Source organism: Giraffa tippelskirchi, chromosome 1, assembly GCF_054371585.1.
Source record: "Giraffa tippelskirchi isolate mGirTip1 chromosome 1, T2T-mGirTip1v1.2.pri, whole genome shotgun sequence".
Classification (NCBI taxonomy): Eukaryota; Metazoa; Chordata; class Mammalia; order Artiodactyla; family Giraffidae; genus Giraffa; species Giraffa tippelskirchi.
Window position 1 is genome coordinate 187253466 of NC_137275.1, and position 21437 is coordinate 187274902.

At 51.0% G+C, this 21437-nt stretch overlaps 1 protein-coding gene across 4 annotated transcripts in view; it reads left to right on the forward strand.

Moving 5' to 3' along the window:
* Nucleotides 1-21437, forward strand: part of RHOBTB2 (Rho related BTB domain containing 2) — a 44930-nt gene that overhangs the window by 19554 nt on the left and 3939 nt on the right. The window contains exons 1-10 of one of the 4 annotated variants that reach the window (XR_014060777.1): nt 5208-5859; nt 10177-10378; nt 10976-11079; nt 11639-11824; nt 12473-13497; nt 13799-13917; nt 15430-15580; nt 15675-15727; nt 19867-19955; nt 20951-21056. Coding sequence is in view for 3 of the 4 variants with exons in the window: in XM_081515009.1 (XP_081371135.1) it covers nt 754-809; nt 10177-10378; nt 10976-11079; nt 11639-11824; nt 12473-13497; nt 13799-13917; nt 15430-15580; nt 19867-19955; nt 20951-21056 (2038 nt within the window). In the remaining variant the exon portion in view is untranslated. Of the gene's footprint in view, nt 1-721; nt 810-5207; nt 5860-10176; nt 10379-10975; nt 11080-11638; nt 11825-12472; nt 13498-13798; nt 13918-15429; nt 15581-15674; nt 16757-19866; nt 19956-20950; nt 21057-21437 lie in introns of those variants that run through there. The other 3 variants (XM_081515009.1, XM_081515015.1, XM_081515025.1) reach the window with 3 other exon arrangements.

Sequence of the window (21437 nt, forward strand, 5' to 3'; positions counted from 1 at the left end):
TCTCAATCATTCCCTATTTCTCCAGAAGTTCTCAAATTTTCTTTGGCTGAACTGGCCCCTAAATGATGACAGCTCATTTAAAGACAGCTGCAAGTGAGGATGATGGCAGAATGGGGTTCTCTCTCTGCCTCTTACCATGTGTCTAATCCCTCTGCCCTCCTCTCCAAAAAGCTTCCTTCCATGCTCTGCCTTGGTAGCCATCAGCTGATATTTCACTGAGTCCCAATTTGGGTCAGGAGCTGCTCCAGTGAAAAGAAAAGCTAATAAAATATAGGCCGTCCATGCTAGGAACTCATATCAGATGTCAGTACTGGAATGAGCGTTGAAGGTCACCTGATCCAACCCCTGTACAAGAGGAAGCTGAATCTCAGAGAGGTCCGGGAATTGTCACACAGCTGCGTAAGAACAGATCCCAGGTCTCTTGATGGCCAATGGATCCCTCTTTCCAAATTACCAAACTAGAATGTGCAGATGCCCGCAGCATGGGATGGCCCTTGACTCCAGTTCTTGCCCTTCAAGTAGCCCCTTGACTCTCTGAGATGGCCTCTCTCTTGGCCCTGGGGCTGAGTGTCTCAGCCTATTGAGCTTGGGCAGCAGAAGCCATGCTGTGGCCCTAAGAAGGACCCTCCGTTTGGACTGACTGATCTGATAGTGCCTCTTTGCCTTCCTCACTGTGTGCTCATTTCTTTCCCCCTTCCCTGCCCCATTCCCTCCCATCCAGCTCAACTGTGAGCCTGGAGCGAGCACCAAGCAATGGCAGCTGGAAGAACAGGCCAGTATGACCTGCGGAGGTCCTCTGTGGACAGTCTGTGAGTAGCCACTGGGTGATGTCAACTCCTTCCCCATTGTTTTCCTCACCCCAAGCATTTACTTACCTGTCAAGGATTTAAAGAGAGTCTCTTGAGTGTCTGTTGCCTGGTGCTAGATGAGCATGAAGGGTCTTGTTTTGAATAAGCACAATTAAAGACCCTGATGCTGGGAAAGATTGAGGGCAGGAGGAGAAGGGGGTGACAGAGGATGAGATGGTTGGATGGCGTCACCAACTCAATGGACATGAGTTTAAGCAAACTCTGGGGGATGGTGATGGACAGGGAAGCCTAGCGTGCTGCAGTCCATGGGGTCGACAAGAGTCTGACATAACTGAGAGACTGAACAACAACTTCCTGTAAGAGTCCTCAGTACTGTGAGGGACAGAGAGAACCAATGATATAGCAGGGTGACTGATTTTATTAGGGGGGTCTAGAGGAAGGGTTAGGAATGTAGATTTTGTAGGGGATACTCACTGAAGACTTCCTGGAGGAAGTGACATCAAGGCTGAGACTGGAAAGATGAGTAAGTAATATCCAAATGAAGAGGGTGGAAAGAGAAAGGGTGTTCAGGCTTAGGGAGTCCCTTGAGCAAAGGCCCAGAAGATTCCTGTTTCCTAGTGGGGACCTGGAGGTGCCTCCTGAGCCTTGGGCAAGAAGACTGAGAGACTTCAGGCTTCCAGATTCAGCTCCTTCACCCTGCAGGGGATCTACATCTTGAGAAGCCTGTTTTTGCTCTCCCACAGGGTGGCAATGACACAGGCCCACTGCACACTGCTGGGGAGAGAGTCGTGCTTGTGCTTAGAAGCTTCAGTTGTGTCCTACTCTTTGCGACCCCATGGACTGCAGCCTACCAGGCTCCTCTGTCCATGGGATTTTCCAGGCGAGAGTACTGGAGTGGGCTGCATTTCCTTCTCCAGGGGATCTATCTTCCCAATCCAGGGATCGAACCCAGGTCTCCCACATTGCAGACAGGCATTTTACCATCTGAGCCACCAGGGACGCCCCAAGAATACTGAAGTGGGTTGCAATTCCCTTCTCCAGGGGATCTTCCTGACCCAGGGATTAAACCCATGTCTCTTATGTCTCCTGCTTTGGGAAGCAGGTTCTTTACCAGTAGTGCCACTTGGGAAGCCCAGGGAGAGAGTCATCCCAAGTCAAAAAGTCTGTGAGGTGGGCTTCACAGAGGCTTGAGTGTTCCAGGTGAGGGCTGAAGAGAAGCAAGGCTAGTAGCCTGCAAGTAGTTGAAGGGCTGAAGCTGCCTGGGAAGCAAATGGAACATGCAGGCTGGAGAAGGGCACAGTGGGTGGGGTCTGCCTAGCTTGGGCTGGCACCAGGGAGGGACCTTCAGAGCCACAGGGAGAGGAGGGTTTGGTGCTGAGAATCTGCTTCAGGCATGCCTTCCTGAGAAGTGATGGAGAGTTCTCTCCCCAGACCAGCCTCTTGCTCTTGGGCTTCACGAAAACATCAGTGCAGGGTGTGTTGGAGGAGGGTAGTTAAGGAGATAGATGGTGGAGGGTGACTTTGGGGGACAAGTTCAAGAGGTTTATGTCACCAGGCAGGAGGAGTCACAAGGGGGCTGTGGTGAGGGAAGAGATGATGGGGAAGCAGGAAGCTAGAATGGAACCTGCCTCCAAGCTGCTAGCAGCCCCTCAGGTTGCAGCCAGGCGCTGTTCCCACAGGGTGAGTAAGCCCAGTGATGCAGGTCCTTGCTTGGGTCACCAGCAGAAAGGCAGCGTGGACACCCAGCCAGCCAGTGATGTGGGGCAGTCATTCTGAAGTGCTCTGAAGAGACAAACAGTGGTTCCAAGCTGCACGAACTGGGCAGAGGGGGCCAGTGTGTACGTGTAACAGAAGAAAGGAAAAGGCAGAGAGAAAAAGAGGCCAGGAACCTTAGTAGAAAAACTTCCCACCCAGGCTTGACTTGAGAAGTACTATTGACCCTTTAACAACAAGAGCTTCCACTGTGCAGGTCCACTTAAAGGCAGATTTTTTTCCCCCCAATAAATACGTATACATTTGGGGCTCCCTGTTCACGGGTTTCTGCATCCGTGTACATACATGCATGCTAAGTCGCTTTAGTCATGTTAGACTTTGCAACCCTATGAACTGTAGCCCACCAGGCTCCTCTGTCCATGGAATTCCCCAGGCAAGAGCACTGCAGGGAAACCTGAGAACAGGGAGGACCAACTAACTGTATTCATTGAGCTTCATCATTTTATATAAGAGACTTGAGCATTTGAGGGTTTTGCTATTCCAGGGGGGCTCCCAAAACCAATCTCTGGTGGATCCAAAGGAATGATTGTAACCTGAAGTCAGGAAAATGGTCTCTCCAGGGCTAGGGTGGGCGGGATGCAAGGGGAGAGGGAGGAGGAGGGGGAGGCAGCCTGTGTATGAAATGCTGCCGAGGGCTAGGAGCTGGAGCCTGGGAGAAGGCCCAAAGTGGGCCGCTGACAACTCCTTGGTTGCTGGCGAGGGGACCCAGCCTCAGGGAATGGCTCTGATTTCCAGGATTCTGGCATTGGCAGGCTGGGTAAAGATGAAGCAAATGTGGTAGCCAGATCCTTGGCCTGGGAACCAACCAACATCTTGAGGCTGTCTTGAGTAGCTAGGAGGTGTGAACTGAGGGCCAGGGTTGGGTGGGAAGATCTGGCATTGGCCACAGTTGAGGCAGAAGCTGAAGGCTGGGACTTGGTACTGACCTGCCTCTCAAGCTGAGAATATTCAACTGCCCTGATGAGGAGAAGAAGCTGGGATCTGGTGCCTCTTTCTCCAAAAAGGGAAAGGGCATTGGTTCTATAGCTGCAGGCCCTGTAGCACCTTGACTTTGAGTAGAGGTCAGTTCTGTTTTCCTGCTCTGTGCTGCACTGGGGCTGTCCCTGCTGCTGGGATGTGTGAAACGTGAAGCCAACAGGCTGGTGCTGTGAAATGGGTGGAGGGACTAGGGTGTCAGATACCCTGCTTCCCACCCCCCACATGGCACCCATACAGAGATCCCATGCTGTGCTCTTTTGTGATGCAGTGATCTCTGACACAGCACCCTCGATTATCGATTATCGTTAATCTCTAACCCAGCTCTAAGTGAAAGTCGCTCAGTTGTGTCAGACTCTTTGCGACCCCATGGACTATACAGTCCATGAAATTTTCCAGGCAAGAATACTGGAGTGGGTAGCCTTTCCCCTCTCCAGGTGATCTTCCCAACCCAGGGATTGAACCCAGGTCTCCCACATTGCAGGCGGATTCTTTACCAGATGAGCCACAAGGGTAATCCAGCTCTAGGCAGATTCAGAGGAGGGGTAGATTAATGCACTTACTGAACATGGGACCAGGCCAGAAAGCAGGAACACCTTGGTGGGCACCTTCTAATTATAAGCATTCATGGATGGGAAGCATGCTTCAGGCAATAAAAAATTAATTTTTTCTTTGCTTTTATTTTTTGGCAATTATATGTTGCAGGAACTATTATTAAAGCATATTTGCATTTTCAGAGGATAAGTTGGAGGTGTGATGGAGTGGGATTAAGTGGGAGACATGTCAGTCTGTGCTTTTAAAAAATTGTCCAGAGGTAATCCACAAGATGGATAAAACCAGACTGAGTTGACTACTGTAATTACTCGCAGTCAAGATCCTCATAATTAAGGATGAGGATCTTTGAACACGGGAAACTTCCTTTGAGGACCACTCATATTACAGATGTCATCCCTTGTAATGTTATTTTCCAGAATTTTGAGACAGAGGGCCCAAAGGTGCCATAGATAATGTCACCATGGCTAGTGTCTTCGTGGCATTTCTTTAAGAGGGCAGAAGATACAGGTGAACGTCAGGTAGCAATAGATTGAATATGGGATGGAAGAGAAGCCTGATGGACAAAAGGGAGAGGGGAGAAGGCCTACATGGTAAACAGGTGGAGGTGATACAGGGACCCACCCTGAAACTTATTAAGGGCCACGGAAATTGGAGACATAGTCTGTAGCTACAGGGGCGGTGATGGAGGGAGGAAGGCCCCCAAACACCAGAAAAAAGGTCCCTTTTGGCAGGGGAAACGCTGTCTTCCTCTTCCCCTGGGCAAGCGGTGGAGGCCCCGGGGCAAAGGGACAACGCAAAAATGTCGAAATCCCCTTCCCTAACTCGCGTCCCTTCCAGGGCTGACTAGGATGCTGTATGAGTTCTTTCTCAGCCTCCCAGAGAAAGCGGGGGGGGGAACCCTGAGTGAGTTTAGTGAGGTTTGGAGCTTCGCCAGGTAGAGGGACGCAACCCCGGCCCCCATAGGCGAGCCTAGAGCCTCTTACTCGGCGTCCCTCGGGGTGAAAGAGAGGTAAGCGAAAGTGGAGAGGAAGCAAGCGGCGTCGCGAGGCGGGGCCTCCGGGACGCCCAATCCCCTTCTTTCCCCGCCCCTTCCCCGCCCCCTCAACTGATTTCGACCAACGGAGCGCCGCGAAGGGCGGTACCTGCACGGCTAGCGTTCTGGGTGCTATTTTGCCCCCACCTTTTTTCCGTCCCTCTCTTCGTTTTTTTTAATCCCTTTTGTCTTTTTTTGTGAATGAAAAAAGGAGGTCGCGAGCGGTCCCTGGGACTGCAGCACTAGGCGTCTTGGTGGCCGCGCCTTCGGAGCGGGCCCCGGCGCGTAGCAGCGGCGGCCTCGCCCCTCTCGCCCACTCGTGCTCGCCGCCTTCGGCCTCCGCAGCCAGAGAGGACCGTTGGCGGCGGCGCGGCCCAGCCGCGGAGGTCGGAGCGGCCGCCCGCTGCCTGGCTCCGGCGCGCCTCCGTGACATTGGGCGCCGGGAGATGCTGATCCGGAAGAGGCAGTGGCCGCAGTGCCGCGCGCGCGGCCGCTCCCGGCCCGCCGTCCAGCCTGGGCTGCTCTGTCAGAGTTTCTGATGTAACGCGACCCGGGCCCGGAGCCTGAGCGGCAGCAGCAGCAGCAGCGCGGCGGCACTGGCATCGTCCTAACTTGCACCCGCGGAGTGACCCCAGCCATTTCACTAAAATGAGCGTGCTTAACAGGAAGAGATGTGTTCCTTACACTAGAAATCACCCCGTCACATGTAGCGGTGTAAGTAAATGATTAATTTCTATTATGGCCGGGTTGCGAGCAGCCTCTGGAAACGCGCCGCTTCCCCGTTCTGCGTCCTCCCGGGGGCCCTGTCTGCGCCGGTCCTGATTTCCCTCGGGCATCCTCTCGTCCCTGGACTTCGGCTGCTGGGGTCTTAGAGGGCGGGGGACTAACCTTTTCTAGGTTTATCTAGGGAAAGGAAAAGAACTTGATTGCCGTGGCATGCAGTGGCCTTCCCCTTCGCCCATTAAAAAAAAAAAAAAATTGTATGTGTGTGCAGAACAGCGTGTCAAGAAAAAGTCCAGAGTAGCTGAAATGTTTCCTTTAAAAACATTTAATGGAATGTGGGGTTTTTGTTTGTTTTCGCCATTCTGGAGATGTTTCTTTCAACCCATTCCATTGCAGTCTGTGCATCTGAGTTCTGGCAAACTACGGGGAGAAATCCTTAGGGTTGTTTGTTGATGTTTGAAGAGGCTTATTCTGTGTTTAGGCTTGCATTTTTGTTTAACATGACTATTCAGCATCTTTTTGGGCCTTGCTGCCCATCAGACCTATGGGGGGATTCATGTTTCTGCTTCCCGCCCCCCCCACCCCTCCACCCCCACCCCGGCAGTGTTACAATGTCAGCGACCCCAGTGGGAGCCTCCTTTAATTGGAAGGCCACCCTCGCTGGTCTTCTCTTCCTCATCCTGTCCATCCTTCTTGATCTTTACCTTCATTTTCAAGATATTCTTTCCTTTTGTATTTTGTAAGATGCAGGATGTGGGATATTGGTTGCTAGGAGACAAAACAGGCTCCCAGGGAGATTCTGTTGTTTCCTTGACAACCAGACTAGGGCAGCTACAGATGAAAAAGCCTCCTATCGGCTGTGGGAGGGAAATGGGGGGGGGGGCTTTTCTGGGCTCTGCAAAGAGTGTGTGTAGGGGTGTGGAGGTGGGACTGGGAACCTGTAAGGGTTGTAGCTAATTTGAGCCACGCCTTTTGTTCTGACCTGGCCTGAGTACAAAGAGCTGGGACATTGGTGGGCAGGAGGCTGTCTTTGGAGAAGGGATTGTGGGATGGGGTGTGAAGGGAGCATCTCGGTGATTCTGGAATCATTGAGGAAGAGGTGTGGCCTGGGGGTCATGATAGCCAGCACAAGGTGGCAAGGAAACCATAGTGTGTGGAAGTTAATCAGGAGGCTCAGAAGGAATGGGGATGAGGCAATTGTGTGGAAAAGTCTAGAGTCATTGAAGGTGAGAGTGCCAGAAGGAAAGGGGAAGTTGAGAGGCTTATTGAGTGGGTTGTGCCATTGTATACCAGCACTGTTACTGTAAAGTAGCAATATTCTAGAGCAAAAATTACATTACTGTTGACAATGGCATCATATCTCCAGGACAGAATCCTTCTAAAGACAGACCTGATTAGACTAAGAGTTCTGCTCGCTTAATTGGGCCACTGTGTATCTTAAAAGAGAGGTATAATTACACATAGAGATATGTAATCTGGCATTATATAATACCACATTACATAAGAAGGCAAATACCTCCTTTTGGCCCAGGCTCTCTTGGCACAGATTCACCAAGATTTGAGACTTGCTTCTGATGCCCTCATACCCATTTTCCAGAAGGGTAGACCGTGGCACAGAGAGGTGAAGTGATTTGCCCTTTCCCAGATCAGACAATGAATGAAGTTTGCCAGTCAGGCAGTTGGGATGGGGGTGGAGTGGGTGAGAATGATCAAAATTGGGAGGAAGTCAAAGGACAAGTAAGAGAAGACTTCAGGGGCGCTGGGGAAATGGATGGGGAGGGGCCACTCAGCCAGAGGAGCACCCAACAGGTTTGCTGTCTAAACTCCCAGCACAGTGTCGCTCTTCTGCTTGTTAGTGGGCTGTCCCCTGCTTAATCCTAGAGGTGCATAGGGTGCGTGTGAGTGTTTGAATTGTAGACTCACCAATCTTGGACCAGCACTGAACCACTCTGCTGGTGTTCTGACATACTCCTCGCCATCCAGCTGCTCCTGGGTGTGAGAGCCGATATGTCTCCTCGATTTCTCGTCCCCTCTTCTGTCTACACACCTCCGTGCTGCTAGGACCTCAATTTAAGAAAGAAGCTCTGTTGGCTAGTAGGTTTCTCTCTTTCTCCTACATCTGTGTATATTTGTATTGGGGATTCTCTCTGTTTTGTTCCTCAACTGGTAAAACAGAAATTACAACCCAGATGCCTCCCAGTGCCAACACATCCTTCCCGCTGTCTGCCTTGAGACCAGGAACTGTCAAAGTGGGGTTCCTGCTCCTCATCAGGAGAGTGAAGTTGGGGGGAGGCAAGATGGGCAGAATAATGGCTGCTTGCTGGAGAGGGTGAGAAGGGGCAGAGGAAGGAGAAGGAATGAGGCAGACGATTGCGCTGGAGACTAGGGAGGGACCTACACAGAGACCCCTGGTTGTTTAGACCCTGTAAAATGCCAAGAAAAAGGAGGTGCGTGTCTCATTGGAAAGTGCTTGCCGTACTTTTTGCTAAGCTACATCCACTCAAGCAAAATCCCAGTTGCCATCGTTGGATATTTCAGGTCTGCATTCCTGCATGCTGGCATCTAGTTACAGCCCTGCGGGAGCCGAGCTCCTCTGTTGCTGCTGGTGGCCTGGCTCTTGGGCTGGATGGCTCAGCAGTGAGAGCTTCTGGGCAGCCTCCAGGCTCCTCTAGGCTCAGCCTTCCTTGGCCTAGGAAGGAGTCCTTCAAATTGCTCCAACCCCCAGCTGACTTCAAGCACCCAGGGAATGTGAGCAGGGACAGGTCAGTGACCCTGGTGAAACCAAGCTTGCTAATAATGCCTGCATTACCGCTACCTTCTCTCTTCAACCCTTCCATGGGGGAGTGGATGCCAACTGGGAGGCTGTCAGCAAAAACCCCTAAAAGCCCAGGGCCCCCTCCTGGAGATAGCTTTTTAAACACTGACATGACATTTTGACTACAGAAGGGCCTTCTGTTTGTTCATTTGAGCCACCCCTCTCTGTGGGTGGATGAGCCGCTTCCTCTCTACCTAACACAGAAGGAAACTGAGGCAAACATTTGTTCAGAAATTCAGGCCTGAGTTTCTGACTCTCTGCTTTCCCATTACCCGTGCAGCCAGTTTAATGACCATCCTTCCAGGAGTGTTGGTGTCTGGGGGCTTCCAGCCTGAGACTCCTCCTCCCCAGGAAGGAGAATGTGGAAGGGAGTGTATCTCATTTTCCCTGAAACTGGATGCAGGATACTTGAAGGACAGGCCTGGGTAGGGGATGGGAAGCCTCACTGGCCCATTAGCCATGGTGTATTGTCCCAGATTTCCCAGGTGGCTCAGTGGAAAGAATCCACCTGTCAGTGCAGGAGACGTGGGTTGGATCCCTGGGTTGGGAAGATCCCCTGCAGCCCACTCCAGTATTCTTGCCTGGAGATGGACTACAGTCCATGAGGTTACAAAGAATCAGACACGACTGAGTGACTGAGTACGCGCGCATACATGTATTGTGCCAGGTCACTGCTTACCCCCACTACCACCATCTCAATACTGAGTGAGCCCCTTAGGCAACAGGACGATCCCAGAAGAGGAGAGGAGAAGGCTGTGGACTGCTCAGGTGCACCCAAAAGCCGCCTCAGCTTGGAGAATCTGGGACAAAAAACTTCAGCATTTCCATAAGGGGGCTGGGGTTGAGGGATAGCCACAGGCAGGCTGGAGTTTGGAAACTGACAGCCAGAGAAGGAGAGAGGCAAAGGTCGAGGCCAGGAGGGCCGCTGCCCAGTCTGACAAGCCCATTAAATCTTAATTTAATTTTTTCATTTCAATTTTTAAGTTTTAATTTGATTTCATCTTAATTTTCTCAGCAGCCCTGCCCTCAGGCATGCTGGGAAGAAGGGGTGGGGACCTGGCCCTGACTTCCCTCCTCTCACTGTTTGTTGTTCTGCTGTCACGGCCCTGCGGGCTGGAGGAGGAGAGCAGATGATAAATGAGCTTCCTAGGCAGACACCTCTCTTCCCAGGAGAGTGGGGACCGGCCCTGAGCAGACTCCGCCTCGGGATCTCTCTCTGGCGTTCCCCAACCAGAAGCCGTGCTGCTGGAGGATGGAGGCAACAGGAGGAAGACCAGAGATTCACCCAGTGGAGCTGTGCCTCTCAGCCTGAAGGGGCTCCTGTCTCCTCAGGCCCCTGTGGAGCCCGTGCCCGGAAAGCTACCCACTCCCTTGTTTTCCTCTCTGCTCAGATGCTCAGAGAGGGGGTAGCCCCAGCAGAGAAGAGCTGCTGGCCCTGGCCCTCAGGGGCTGGCGTGAGAAGTTGTCTTGACTGCTTCTCTCCTCTCCCTCAGGTCCCAATTAATGGATTCTGACATGGATTATGAAAGGCCAAACGTAGAGACCATCAAGTGCGTGGTGGTGGGGGACAACGCTGTGGGCAAGACCAGGCTTATCTGTGCCCGGGCCTGCAATGCCACCCTCACCCAGTACCAGTTGCTCGCCACCCACGTGCCCACGGTTTGGGCCATTGACCAGTATCGGGTATGCCAGGAGGTAAGGTTGCAAGTCTATGGCCTCGCTTATCTGGGCTTCTTCCCCAGGGATCTCTCCAGAGGGGGCATATGCTGAGCACACTGAAGCCCCCTAAAGGTTGAGTAGGGGCAGAGGGAGAGGCCTGAGGGGAGCCCACCCCAGGGGAGGGGTCCCCAGCCCTTTGTGTTTGTCTGAGCTGGAGCCTGGGGCATCTTGTGTAGTCATGGCCCCCAGTACTGGGAAGCCCTGGAGCTGGGAAAGGGGTGGTGCTTTGGAGAGATGAGAGCTGGCGGGAGAAAAGAAACTGCTAATGATACTAGAAGACCCGAGGCTGGGAAACATCTGATCGGCAGGTACAGCTGGGAACAAGGACGGGCTCCTTGGGAGGTCGCATCACTCCCATGACTGTCTGCTCTCTGGAGTCTCTTCTGTCCTGGCCAGCTCTTGTTAGGGGATGCAGGTGTTCTAGGACACACAGAGGGAGACACTAGCTGTCCCTCCAGCCCCCATGCTGTGGGACCCAGGAGTGAGCTGACCCCACCCTGAGTCGGTATGCAGGGCCCCCAGGAACCATTGCCTTCGCTTCCTTCCCCTCTCCCTGTCCCCACCCCCCGCCAGGTGCTGGAACGTTCTCGGGATGTGGTAGACGATGTGAGTGTGTCTCTCCGCCTCTGGGACACCTTCGGAGACCACCACAAAGACCGTCGCTTTGCTTATGGCAGGTAGGGAAGGCCCCCGCTGCCTGCAGGGAGCCAAGTGGATGGGGTTTTCCTGCTTTCACCGAGGTATGAGGCCACTCTGTGAAACTAAGTGGAAGGAGTTTCACTCTGTGAAACTGGGAGGAAGGAGTGGAGAAAACAGCCCTGGGAGACCCTTGACAGGGAGGCAGCCCGGGCTGGGCAGGGAGCCGGCTTTGCAGTCGGGAGGCCTGGTTTCAGTTCTCCCCTGTTAACGAGTAACGCTGGGACTTTGAGTAATTAGGAAGGCTGTTCTGAGATGAGTTTTCTCAGATGAGATGATAAAAGTGGTCGTGTCTAAATCACAAGAGAGCTGTGAGGTCAACCCAAGAGTCTTTGAAAGCTCTCAAGTGCTAACTTGGGGATACAGAAATAGGTGCTATTATTAAATGTTTTGGGTAAGATCATGTGAGCCGATCCATATGACATTTGTGGGACTGCAGTGTAGGGGTGCCATTGGGGATGTGTGTTCTCCCTTGTTCAAGCGGCAGGGAACCTATCACTAGCTTTCTCTGCCTATAGCCTCACTCTCTCCCACCCCCAGATCTGATGTGGTGGTTCTGTGCTTCTCCATTGCCAACCCCAACTCCCTCCACCATGTCAAGACCATGTGGTACCCAGAAATCAAGCACTTCTGCCCCCGAGCACCTGTCATCTTGGTGGGCTGCCAGCTGGACCTGCGTTACGCCGACCTGGATGCTGTCAATAGGGCCAGGAGACCCCTGGCTAGGTAGGGAGTCCTTGTGCCTAGGGAGGGGAAGGTGGCAGATGGGGAAGGGGGAGTGGGGGTGGGGGGAAGTTGTGTGTCTCTCAACTCCCTGCTCAGCCCTGAGAGAATCCACAGAGCCTCACATCTCTCCCTCCATTTGAAGCAGACTCACATGGGGGGCCAGTAAGAATGTTCATTCTTTCATCCATCCACCAAACCATTACACACTGAGTGGGCAATACTGGGCTAAGCATCATGAGGAGAGAAGGAGAAGGAGAGGTAATCTTTATATGAAAGGAACTTATAATCTTGATGGGAGATGAACTGGATAGGTGAACATGTTAAAAACCAGCATGCTAATTGCCAGAGAAGTAGTCAGCCCTCCCACTACTTTGAGCCGGGGAGATCACCCAGTCCTACCATAGATAATGGAGGGCTTCCTGGAAGAAGAAGGGATTAGAAGTGAGCCTTGAAAGAATGGTAGGATCTGGCCAAACAAAGGAGAAAGGGAGTGGAAATGAGCAGGACAGGAACGGGGCTTAGACCCAGATCCTCAGCAGAGACTCCCCCAGTCAGGTGAAAAACACAGAGGATCGGGGGAATGCATCTCCCCACCCCCCACCCCTCCACCACCTACATGAATTTGGCTTCCCTTCTTGAACGTGCCAGGCCCATCAAGCCCAATGAGATCCTTCCCCCGGAGAAGGGCCGAGAGGTGGCCAAGGAGCTGGGTATCCCCTACTACGAGACGAGTGTGGTGGCGCAGTTCGGTATCAAGGATGTCTTCGACAATGCCATCCGGGCAGCGCTCATCTCCCGCCGGCACCTGCAGTTCTGGAAGTCCCACCTCCGCAATGTGCAGCGGCCCCTGCTGCAGGCGCCTTTCCTGCCCCCCAAGCCGCCGCCCCCGCTCATCGTGGTGCCCGACCCCCCCTCCAGCAGCGAGGAGTGCCCTGCCCACCTCCTGGAGGACCCGCTGTGTGCAGACGTCATCCTTGTGCTTCAGGAGCGGGTGCGCATCTTCGCCCACAAGATCTACCTCTCCACATCCTCCTCCAAGTTCTACGACCTGTTCCTCATGGACCTGAGTGAGGGGGAGCTGGGGGGACCCTCAGGGTCAGGGGGCCCCTGCTCAGAGGACCACCGGGGTCACCCTGATCAACATCACCACCATCATCACCACCACCACCACCATGGCCGGGACTTCCTGCTCCGGGCAGCCAGCTTTGATGTGTGCGAGAGTGTGGAGGAGGGCGGGGGCTCTGGGCCTGCTGGGCTCCGGGCATCCACCAGCGATGGTATCTTACGGGGCAATGGGACAGGGTACCTGCCTGGGCGGGGTCGAGTGCTGTCTTCCTGGAGCCGAGCTTTTGTGAGCATCCAGGAAGAGATGACAGAAGACCCACTGACTTACAAATCCCGGCTGATGGTGGTGGTGAAAATGGACAACTCCATCCAGCCAGGGCCCTTCCGGGCTGTTCTCAAGTACCTGTACACAGGGGAGCTGGACGAGAATGAGCGAGACCTCATGCACATCGCCCACATCGCTGAGCTGCTCGAGGTCTTTGATCTGCGCATGATGGTGGCCAACATCCTCAACAACGAGGCCTTCATGAACCAGGAGATCACCAAGGCCTTCCATGTCCGCCGGACCAACCGGGTTAAGGAGTGCTTGGCCAAAGGCACCTTCTCAGGTATGAAACAGGCTTAGGAGCTGGTGTCCCGAAGGCAGGGGAGTTCCCTCCCAGAGCCTTCTGCAGAATCTGGGTTGGTCCGAGTAGCATTCTGAGGCATCTCAGCCACCAATGTCCTGGAGATACTGTGGCTCTGCTCCTGAAACCTAGAGCCCCCAGCCTGAGGTTGTGGTCATGTGGTGCTCACAGACTGTGGCTTCAGGAGGAAGCAGTCATCTGGGAGCAGTGTTGACCTATGGGGTTGGTTGTCCCATATTCTTTCACCCCATCCTCACGTGATGCATCTTCTCTCACCCAACAGATGTGACCTTTATCCTGGATGATGGCACCATCAGCGCCCACAAGCCCCTGTTGATTTCTAGCTGTGACTGGATGGCTGCCATGTTTGGGGGGCCATTTGTGGAGAGTTCCACCAGGGAGGTAAGGCTAGGATGGAAATGGTTGGGAAGGAGAGAGGCTTACTCCCTTTCCATCTGAGGCATCTGTCACTTCATGGTACTTCCTTCAGCCTTGACTCTGTACAAACCACCAAGTGATGGGCCCAAGAGAAGTTTATGAGATGGTTCCTATAGCCAAGGACTTTGCAATATAGCAGGATGGGAAATTATGGTCACATCCTAGCTCTATAGTTTAGAGAAAACTTTTTTCTTAAAGCAGTAAGAACAGGTTTTTATTCAGAAACTATTGCAATAGGGGAAAAGAGACCTCAGTATAGAACTGGTTTTAATTCTTAATTGAGCATGATCAAGTGGGGATTTATAGTCAAGGTGTAGGGTGGGAGTCAGTGGGTAGAAAAGAGGAAACATCAGGAGTCAGTGGGAATTCTAGCCAAATCAAGACTTGAGTTCAAGTCTGACCTCCTTTCTGCCCTTCTCTGAACTGTGACACTGACTGTCCATCCCTCAGCCTTGTAGTTAACAGTATCCTCCTTTGTGAATCTACTTAAAGTTCCAAGGGTCCACACTCAGTTTCTCCAGCTGATCTGAGGATTCCCTTGAGTATGGGGATGAGATCTTTTATTTCTGCTGAGTACCCTTCTCAGCTCTGGTCCCTTAGTCAGTGCTCAGCAAATACTTGAATGAAAAGCTGAACAAAGAATGTTAGAGCATAGCATCCTATAACCCAGAGAAGTGATTTCCTAAGATTTCTGGGTCAGGAAGATCCTTTGGAGGAGGGAAGGGCACCCCTTTCCAGTATTCTTACCTGGAGAATCCCATGGACAGAGGAGCCTGGCGGGCTACAGTCCATAGGGTCGCACAGAGTCGGACATGACTTAAACGACTTAGCACACACTGCAAAGGGAGTCCCTCTGGGAGGTGAAGAGGAGGGTTTGAGATTTGAGTTGTCTCTGCTCTCTGAAGCATGAGTGGGTTGGGATGTGCAAATGTGAGATGGGAACTCTCCAGAGCCACAGAAGCAGCTGTAAAGTTCCAGCCAATTCCCAGTGCAGCCTGAAGAGGCTGGCGGCTGATGAGAAAGCAGTTTTTGTGTTGGTCCCGCTCTGGAGAGATCCCAGAGGCCCAGAGCTGTAGCTTCGAGCAGCCCAGAGAGACTTGTGGACGGTGTTCGCTCCGTTCATCCACATCCTGCTTGCACTGCGCTCCCTGAAGGATAGAGTGGGGCTGGGTGCGGGTGACCGGAAGGACTCCTTTATGCTTTCTCCAAACCAGAAGGATGCTAACGCGAGTCCAGGTCCTTTTAAAAGCTGTTGGAGCCGTGCTCAGCAGATGGGTTCATTGCAGGCTGTTGGTGTGGGAGATTAACCTTTGGGGAAGGAGGGGTTCTGAGCTGGTCCAGGGACCGCAGAGGGGTGGCAGCCTGTCTACGGGAGACCAACTCTCCAGGCCAGAGCCTTCTGAGTTCTTCAGAACTGCTGCTCTTTCCCTAAAGCTGGACCTTGCTGCAGCCTGCTCCATTCCTTCCTACCCACAGGTGGTATTTCCTTACACAAGCAAGAGCTGCATGCGGGCTGTGCTGGAGTACCTGTACACTGGCATGTTCACCTCCAGCCCCGACCTGGACGACATGAAACTCATCATCCTGGCCAACCGCCTCTGCCTGCCGCACTTGGTCGCCCTCACAGGTAGCTGAGCCTAGGGGAGGGGCCTCCAGGGAGGAGGAGGAGTCAGGGGACCCCCTGGGAGTCGTGATTTCTTCTCTCACCTGTCTCCTCCTAGGGGACAGGCCACCAGCACCAAGGGGATACGTTTACATAGCGTGAGATACGTCGGTGCGTATTGGGGTTGTGTGAGGACATGGATGTAAAGAAACGTGTGAGAGGGATGCTTGGTGGGTCACCTTATAGGTCTCTCTAGAGGTTATTGCGGTGCAGCAAGCGGGCACCAGTAGATGCCAGGGCTCAAGGTTCTCAGCTTGGCCACACTAAGGCAAGCTTAAAAGTCAAAAAGAACAGAACATCGTTCCTCATTCCTACCCTTGCATCTCCTCCTTCTTCCTTTCCTTTTTCTTCCTCTTTCTCATTTCCTTCTTCTCTTCCACCTTCACTTTCTCTTTCTTCTAGAAACACAGTAAACATTGACCTAATTGTTGGTCACTCCTAATTCTTTGATTCCTAGAAGATCCTGCGAGCTACAGCTCAGGTTTCAGGATGGACCAACCCTAGAGTTTTGGGTGGAGCAGGGACTGGGGCAGGAGGGAGACCAAGGAGCAGCGCTTGGGGTTCCAGGGCAGGAGGAGAGATGGTGCAGTCCAGATGAGAAGTCGTCTGGAGCCTGTGATGCCCGCCGACAGGTGGCGCTCCTGAGCTGGAGTCAGCATGTACCTTCCATTGATGTTGGTGTTGGTACCTGTACTGGCATTGATGTCCACGTTAATGTCCTTGGGTGGGTCGGGGGCAGAGAGCAAAGCCTCAGATACTGAGTTGAGGTTCGGGGAAGGACCTGGTGTTAGAGCTGCTGTGGCCCTCGGCAGATGATCAAGATTGGGTCTTGGCTATGAGGGAAGCGGCGATCCTATGATGAGAAATGAGTTGAAAGATGGGGCTTGGTCCCTGGAAGAAGGCGGAAATGATTGACCAGAATCAAATGTTAAGAGCTGAGCCTACAGAGGCAGGCCAGGGGACACTGAGGGCTTTAGGGCAGGGAGTAAGAGGCTTCTAAAGATTTCATCTGCAGAATTCCCTGGTGGTCTGGTGGTTAAGACTGCACTTCCACTGCAGGGGGCACGGGTTTGATCCCTGGTCAGGGAACTAAGATCCTGCATGCTGAGTGGTGAGACCAATAAATAAATAAAAAATAAATAAGATCACAGCTGCAACAGTTTGAAAAAGTGGTGCAGCATTCCCAGAACACAGAAAACAGTCCAAACTCTTAGACTAAATAACTTTTGAAAGACTTGCTACAAAGAAATGGCCCAAATGAAAAAAAAAAATGTATTCAGGTGTTTCTTTAAGTTTGTTTCATCATAGCAAGCAATCAGAAACAAGTCAAACAGGCACACTGGTTAAGCACACATGGATGAATGTTGCAAGGTAGCCATTAAATATGCTACCTCTCACCGCCGCTGCATGGAAAGGCTTATAGAAAATAACATTGAATGGCCTTTCCTGTGAAATGCTCAATACTCACTAAAAAACACATTTTAAAAATATGTTTCTATGTACCTTGTCAAGGAACAGTGGAAAATGCAAAATGTGGTATAATAAGTGACATGTTTTGTGATATAAGCTTACTATGAAGTTATTAATTTAAGCTTAATTTTTAAAATGTTATATAGCGCACAAAAACATGTAATATATGTTCATCTTAATAAACTATTACAAACCAAAGTAGCCCTTGCTCGCCACACCAGAGCCCCCAGTCTGTCCCTTTGAACCACAGACCCTCCCCACCCCAAAACTAACCATTCTGCCTATTGCTCTAAGATATTATTTATGATCTCTCTTCCTTACTCTTCTTCATAGTTTTATCATCCAAGTGTGCATCCTGAAACACTATAGCATGATTTTATTTTTTATATATCTTTCAAGGTTTTTTTAATCTGTAAGTACCTTCCTTGTCTGTTTAAAAAAAAAAAAATTTCTCTTGCGATCTGTTGGAAAAACTCTCTGATCTAAGGAACCTAGATTTTTTTACTGATTGCCTTTCTGTAGTACACCATATTTCCTTCCTATCAACTGGCCTTCAGGTCTAGAGGCTAGATTAGATCCAGTCTTCTTTTGGTGAGACTACATTTTATAGGTTGTTTCTGCTTTTCATCAAGAAGCGTAGATCATCTGCTTTTCTCTCTTTTTGTGGTGTTAGCAGCCATTGAGTTTTATTGCCTGGATCCATTCATTTATTAAGTGTTGTGAAATGGTAATATTCCAGTTCGGGTTTTTTTTTTTAATTTTTATCTGTTGGAATACTTTCAAAAGGAGAGAAACTTTCCCTCACCTATGGTTTGTTTTCCCAGTAGGATAGTTCATGTAGGAAAGGCAGGTGAATATGTGATATTTTAATTTACCAGTTGTTTTTCTTTTCTCTTATATTTATGTACTTATTTGGCTGCAATGGAGTCTTAGTGGTGGCATGAAGGATCTTTAATTGCGGCATGTGGGATCTAGCTCCCTTACCAGGGGTTGAACCTGGGTCCTCTGCATTGAGAGTGCAGAGTTTTAGCCACTGGACCACCAGGGAAGTCCCAGTTTACCAGTTTTCAAGATACACATTTGTTTCCTATCATCCTTTGAGAGTGACCAGTTGGTTTTTTGTTATCAATATTACATGTGATTATGAATTCTTGAACTTGAACATACTCTATTGGTTTTTAGTTCAGTTCAGTTGTTCAGTCGTGTCTGACTCTCTGTGACCCTATGGACTGCAGCATGCCAGGCATTCCTGTCCATCACCAACTCCTGGAGCGTACTCAAACTCATGTCCATCATGTTAGTGATGCCATCCAACCATCTCATCCTCTGTTGTCCCCTTCTCCTCCTGGTTTCAATCTTTCCCAGCATCAGGATCTTTTCAAATGAGTCAGTTCACATCAAGTGGCCAAAGTATTGGGTCTCAGCTTCAGCATCCATCCTTCCAATGAATATTCAGGACTTATTTCCTTTAGGATTGACTGGTTTGATCTCCTTGCAGTCCAAGGGACTCTCAAGAGTCTTCTCCAACACTACAGTTCAAAAGCATCAATTCTTTGGCACTCAGCCTTCTTTATAGTCCAACTCTCTCATCCATACACAATTACTGGAAAAACCATAGCTTTGACTAGATGGGCCTTTGTTGGTAAAGTAATGTCTCTGCTTTTTAATATTCTGTCTTGGAGAAGGCAATGGCACTCCACTCCAGTACTCTTGCATCTATTTTCCATGAAGTGATGGGACTGGATGCCATGATGTTAGTTTTCTGAATGTTGAGTTTTAAGCCAACTTTTTCACTCTCCTCTTTCACTTTCATTAAGAGGTTCTTTAGTTCTTCTTCACTTTCTGCCATAAGGGCGATGTCCTCTGCATATCTAAGGTTATTGATTTTTCTCCCGGCAATCTTGATTCCAGCTATTGGTTTTAAATAATTGCAATTAGCTTTATGGAAACTCAGATACTCTGTTCCTTTAGCCTGTAGAAGTCTCTTCAGGTTGGCTGCAGAGTCTCTAGAGGAGCTTTCTGATGCTCTGGAATGACAAGATGTTCAGGTTCATCTTGTACATTTCCTACCCCATTCCTGGAATCCTGGAATCAGCCATTTCTCTAAGAAGTCTTGGCTTCCTGTAGTTGGAAATGGGATTTCAAGGCTACAATATTTGCATTAGCAATGCTTTTTCTGTTGGGATGGCTCTTGTTTCTAGGTCTTTTTCTGTGGGATGAGCTGAGAAATATTACTTTTAAAGATAAAATACTTTAAGAGTTTATACTGATACAGTTAAAATTCAGAACTAAAAGTGTTTACTTCTTCCCTAGAAATGTCTTAACATGAAATGCAAGGTTAGTACACAATTTGTCACAAAATTTAAATTAATATGAACAACTTGATTTAATCCTTAGTTCTAATCCATAGTTCTCAGCAAATTTGAGATTTAATACCCTCTCCCATCAGTATCAATGGCTGATTCTCAGGGGTGGGGGCTTTCACCCCACCTGTATAACTCGTTGCTGCAACATATGTAGCTTAAAAACCCTTCATAGGTTACTCTAGTCTCCTCCTTCACTTCCCACCTCCACTCCAGTGGGAAAGTCTTGCTCTAAGCCTGGTTTCTTTACTGGTGGGAGCAGACTTAAAGCTTCTGTGGCCTTTCCTGGTCTGTTGGGACTTGCCCCGGACTTCTCTTTGCCCTGCCGTGGGCCCCTGCTGGGGTGGGGGGGGATAAACAAGTACCTGTCCACTCCCGTGGTTCTTCAGCCCATTCCTGGCTGTGTGTGTGTCACAGAGCAGTACACAGTGACTGGGCTGATGGAAGCAACTCAGATGATGGTGGACATCGATGGGGACGTCCTTGTGTTCCTGGAACTGGCTCAGGTAGGATGACAGGGAAGGAATCTCTCCACATTCTCAGCTCTGGGCTCTATCTGCCTGTTGGCAGCAAATGGGGAGGGTTCGGAAGGTGGTGGGTAGGAAGGGAACCCATTGACAGACTTGGTTCCCCCAGTGGGCAGACCCATCTCATTCTCCAGGCCAGAGGATTCACTCCGACATGCCAAGAAGAGAGGCTGGCTGTGGCAGGAAGGGACGGAGACTTCAGACAACCGTCGGGCAGGGGAGGGAAACCCAGAGTCCTATATAGATGCGGTTGCTGCCTGCTGAGGTCATTTAAGGCACATTGGGGACTCTCCATCGAAGATGAACTTCCCACCCCCATTTTCCCAAGTGATAGTGTTAGTTGCTCAGTCATGTCTGGCTCTCTGCGACCCCATGCACTTTAGCCTGCCAGGCTCCTCTGTCTATGGGATTCTCCAGGCAAGAGTACTGAAGTGGGTTGCCATTTCCTCCTCAAAGGGATCCTGCTGAACCCAGGTGTCCTGCATTGCGGGCAGATTCTTTACTGTCTGAGCCACCCAAAACAGGCAAGCAAAATCTCCCCTACCAGCCCTCAGGGTGCCAAAAATTCTAAAGATTAGTTTACGAAGTTAAAATATGGCAGACACGCCTGGGAGGTCAGCTCTCTAAGCCTGGCTGTCAGCACCTGAGTGTGGGCTGCTGTGGTCCAGCATGGAGGACGAGGGGTCAGATCTGAGGAGGGCAGAGCCAGTAAGAGACTACCTCATAGGACTGCGTGTTTCTGGGGCTGCTGGGGGCAGGTCACGGGTGAGGTGGTGGTGGTGATTGTGCCAAGGAGCAAATCCATGTCATTCCGTCATGGTTTTGTGTGGCCTTGCCTCTCGAGGTGGGTTCTTTGTGACTCAGGGCCTTTGCCTACCTGCGCCAAAGCTCTGGCTCTGAAGGCAAAAGTAGACATCTGTGTGCAGACCCTGGCCCAGGGGTCCCAGCACTGACATGCTCCTGTCTGTTCCCAGTTCCACTGTGCGTACCAGTTGGCTGACTGGTGTCTTCACCACATCTGCACCAACTACAACAATGTGTGTCGCAAGTTCCCCCGAGACATGAAGGCCATGTCCCCAGGTGAGCATCCCTGGCGGCATTTGTCGCCTCCCTCTTCGTGGGTTCAAACCTCTGACCTGACCCCAGGGCACCCAGAGGCTGCTAAAGACCCCTGTGGGTGGGGAGTAGCCTGCAAACATGCATCCAGCCCAGCGGAGGGGGTCCTGGGAAAAGCGCTGGCATGGAGGGCGGCCCCCCTCGCCCTGGCCCCCTGGAGACCTTGGGCAATTCATTCTGCTCCTCTGAGCTTCTGCTTTTCACATGTACAGTCAGACTAGAGGTGGTATTTTTTAGATGTTTGTGGACCAAACTCCACAATAAGAAATATATTTTTTGTTTGTTAATTTTTACAATGTTGGTTGGTTTCTGCCAAACAACAATGCAAATCAGCCATAATTATAC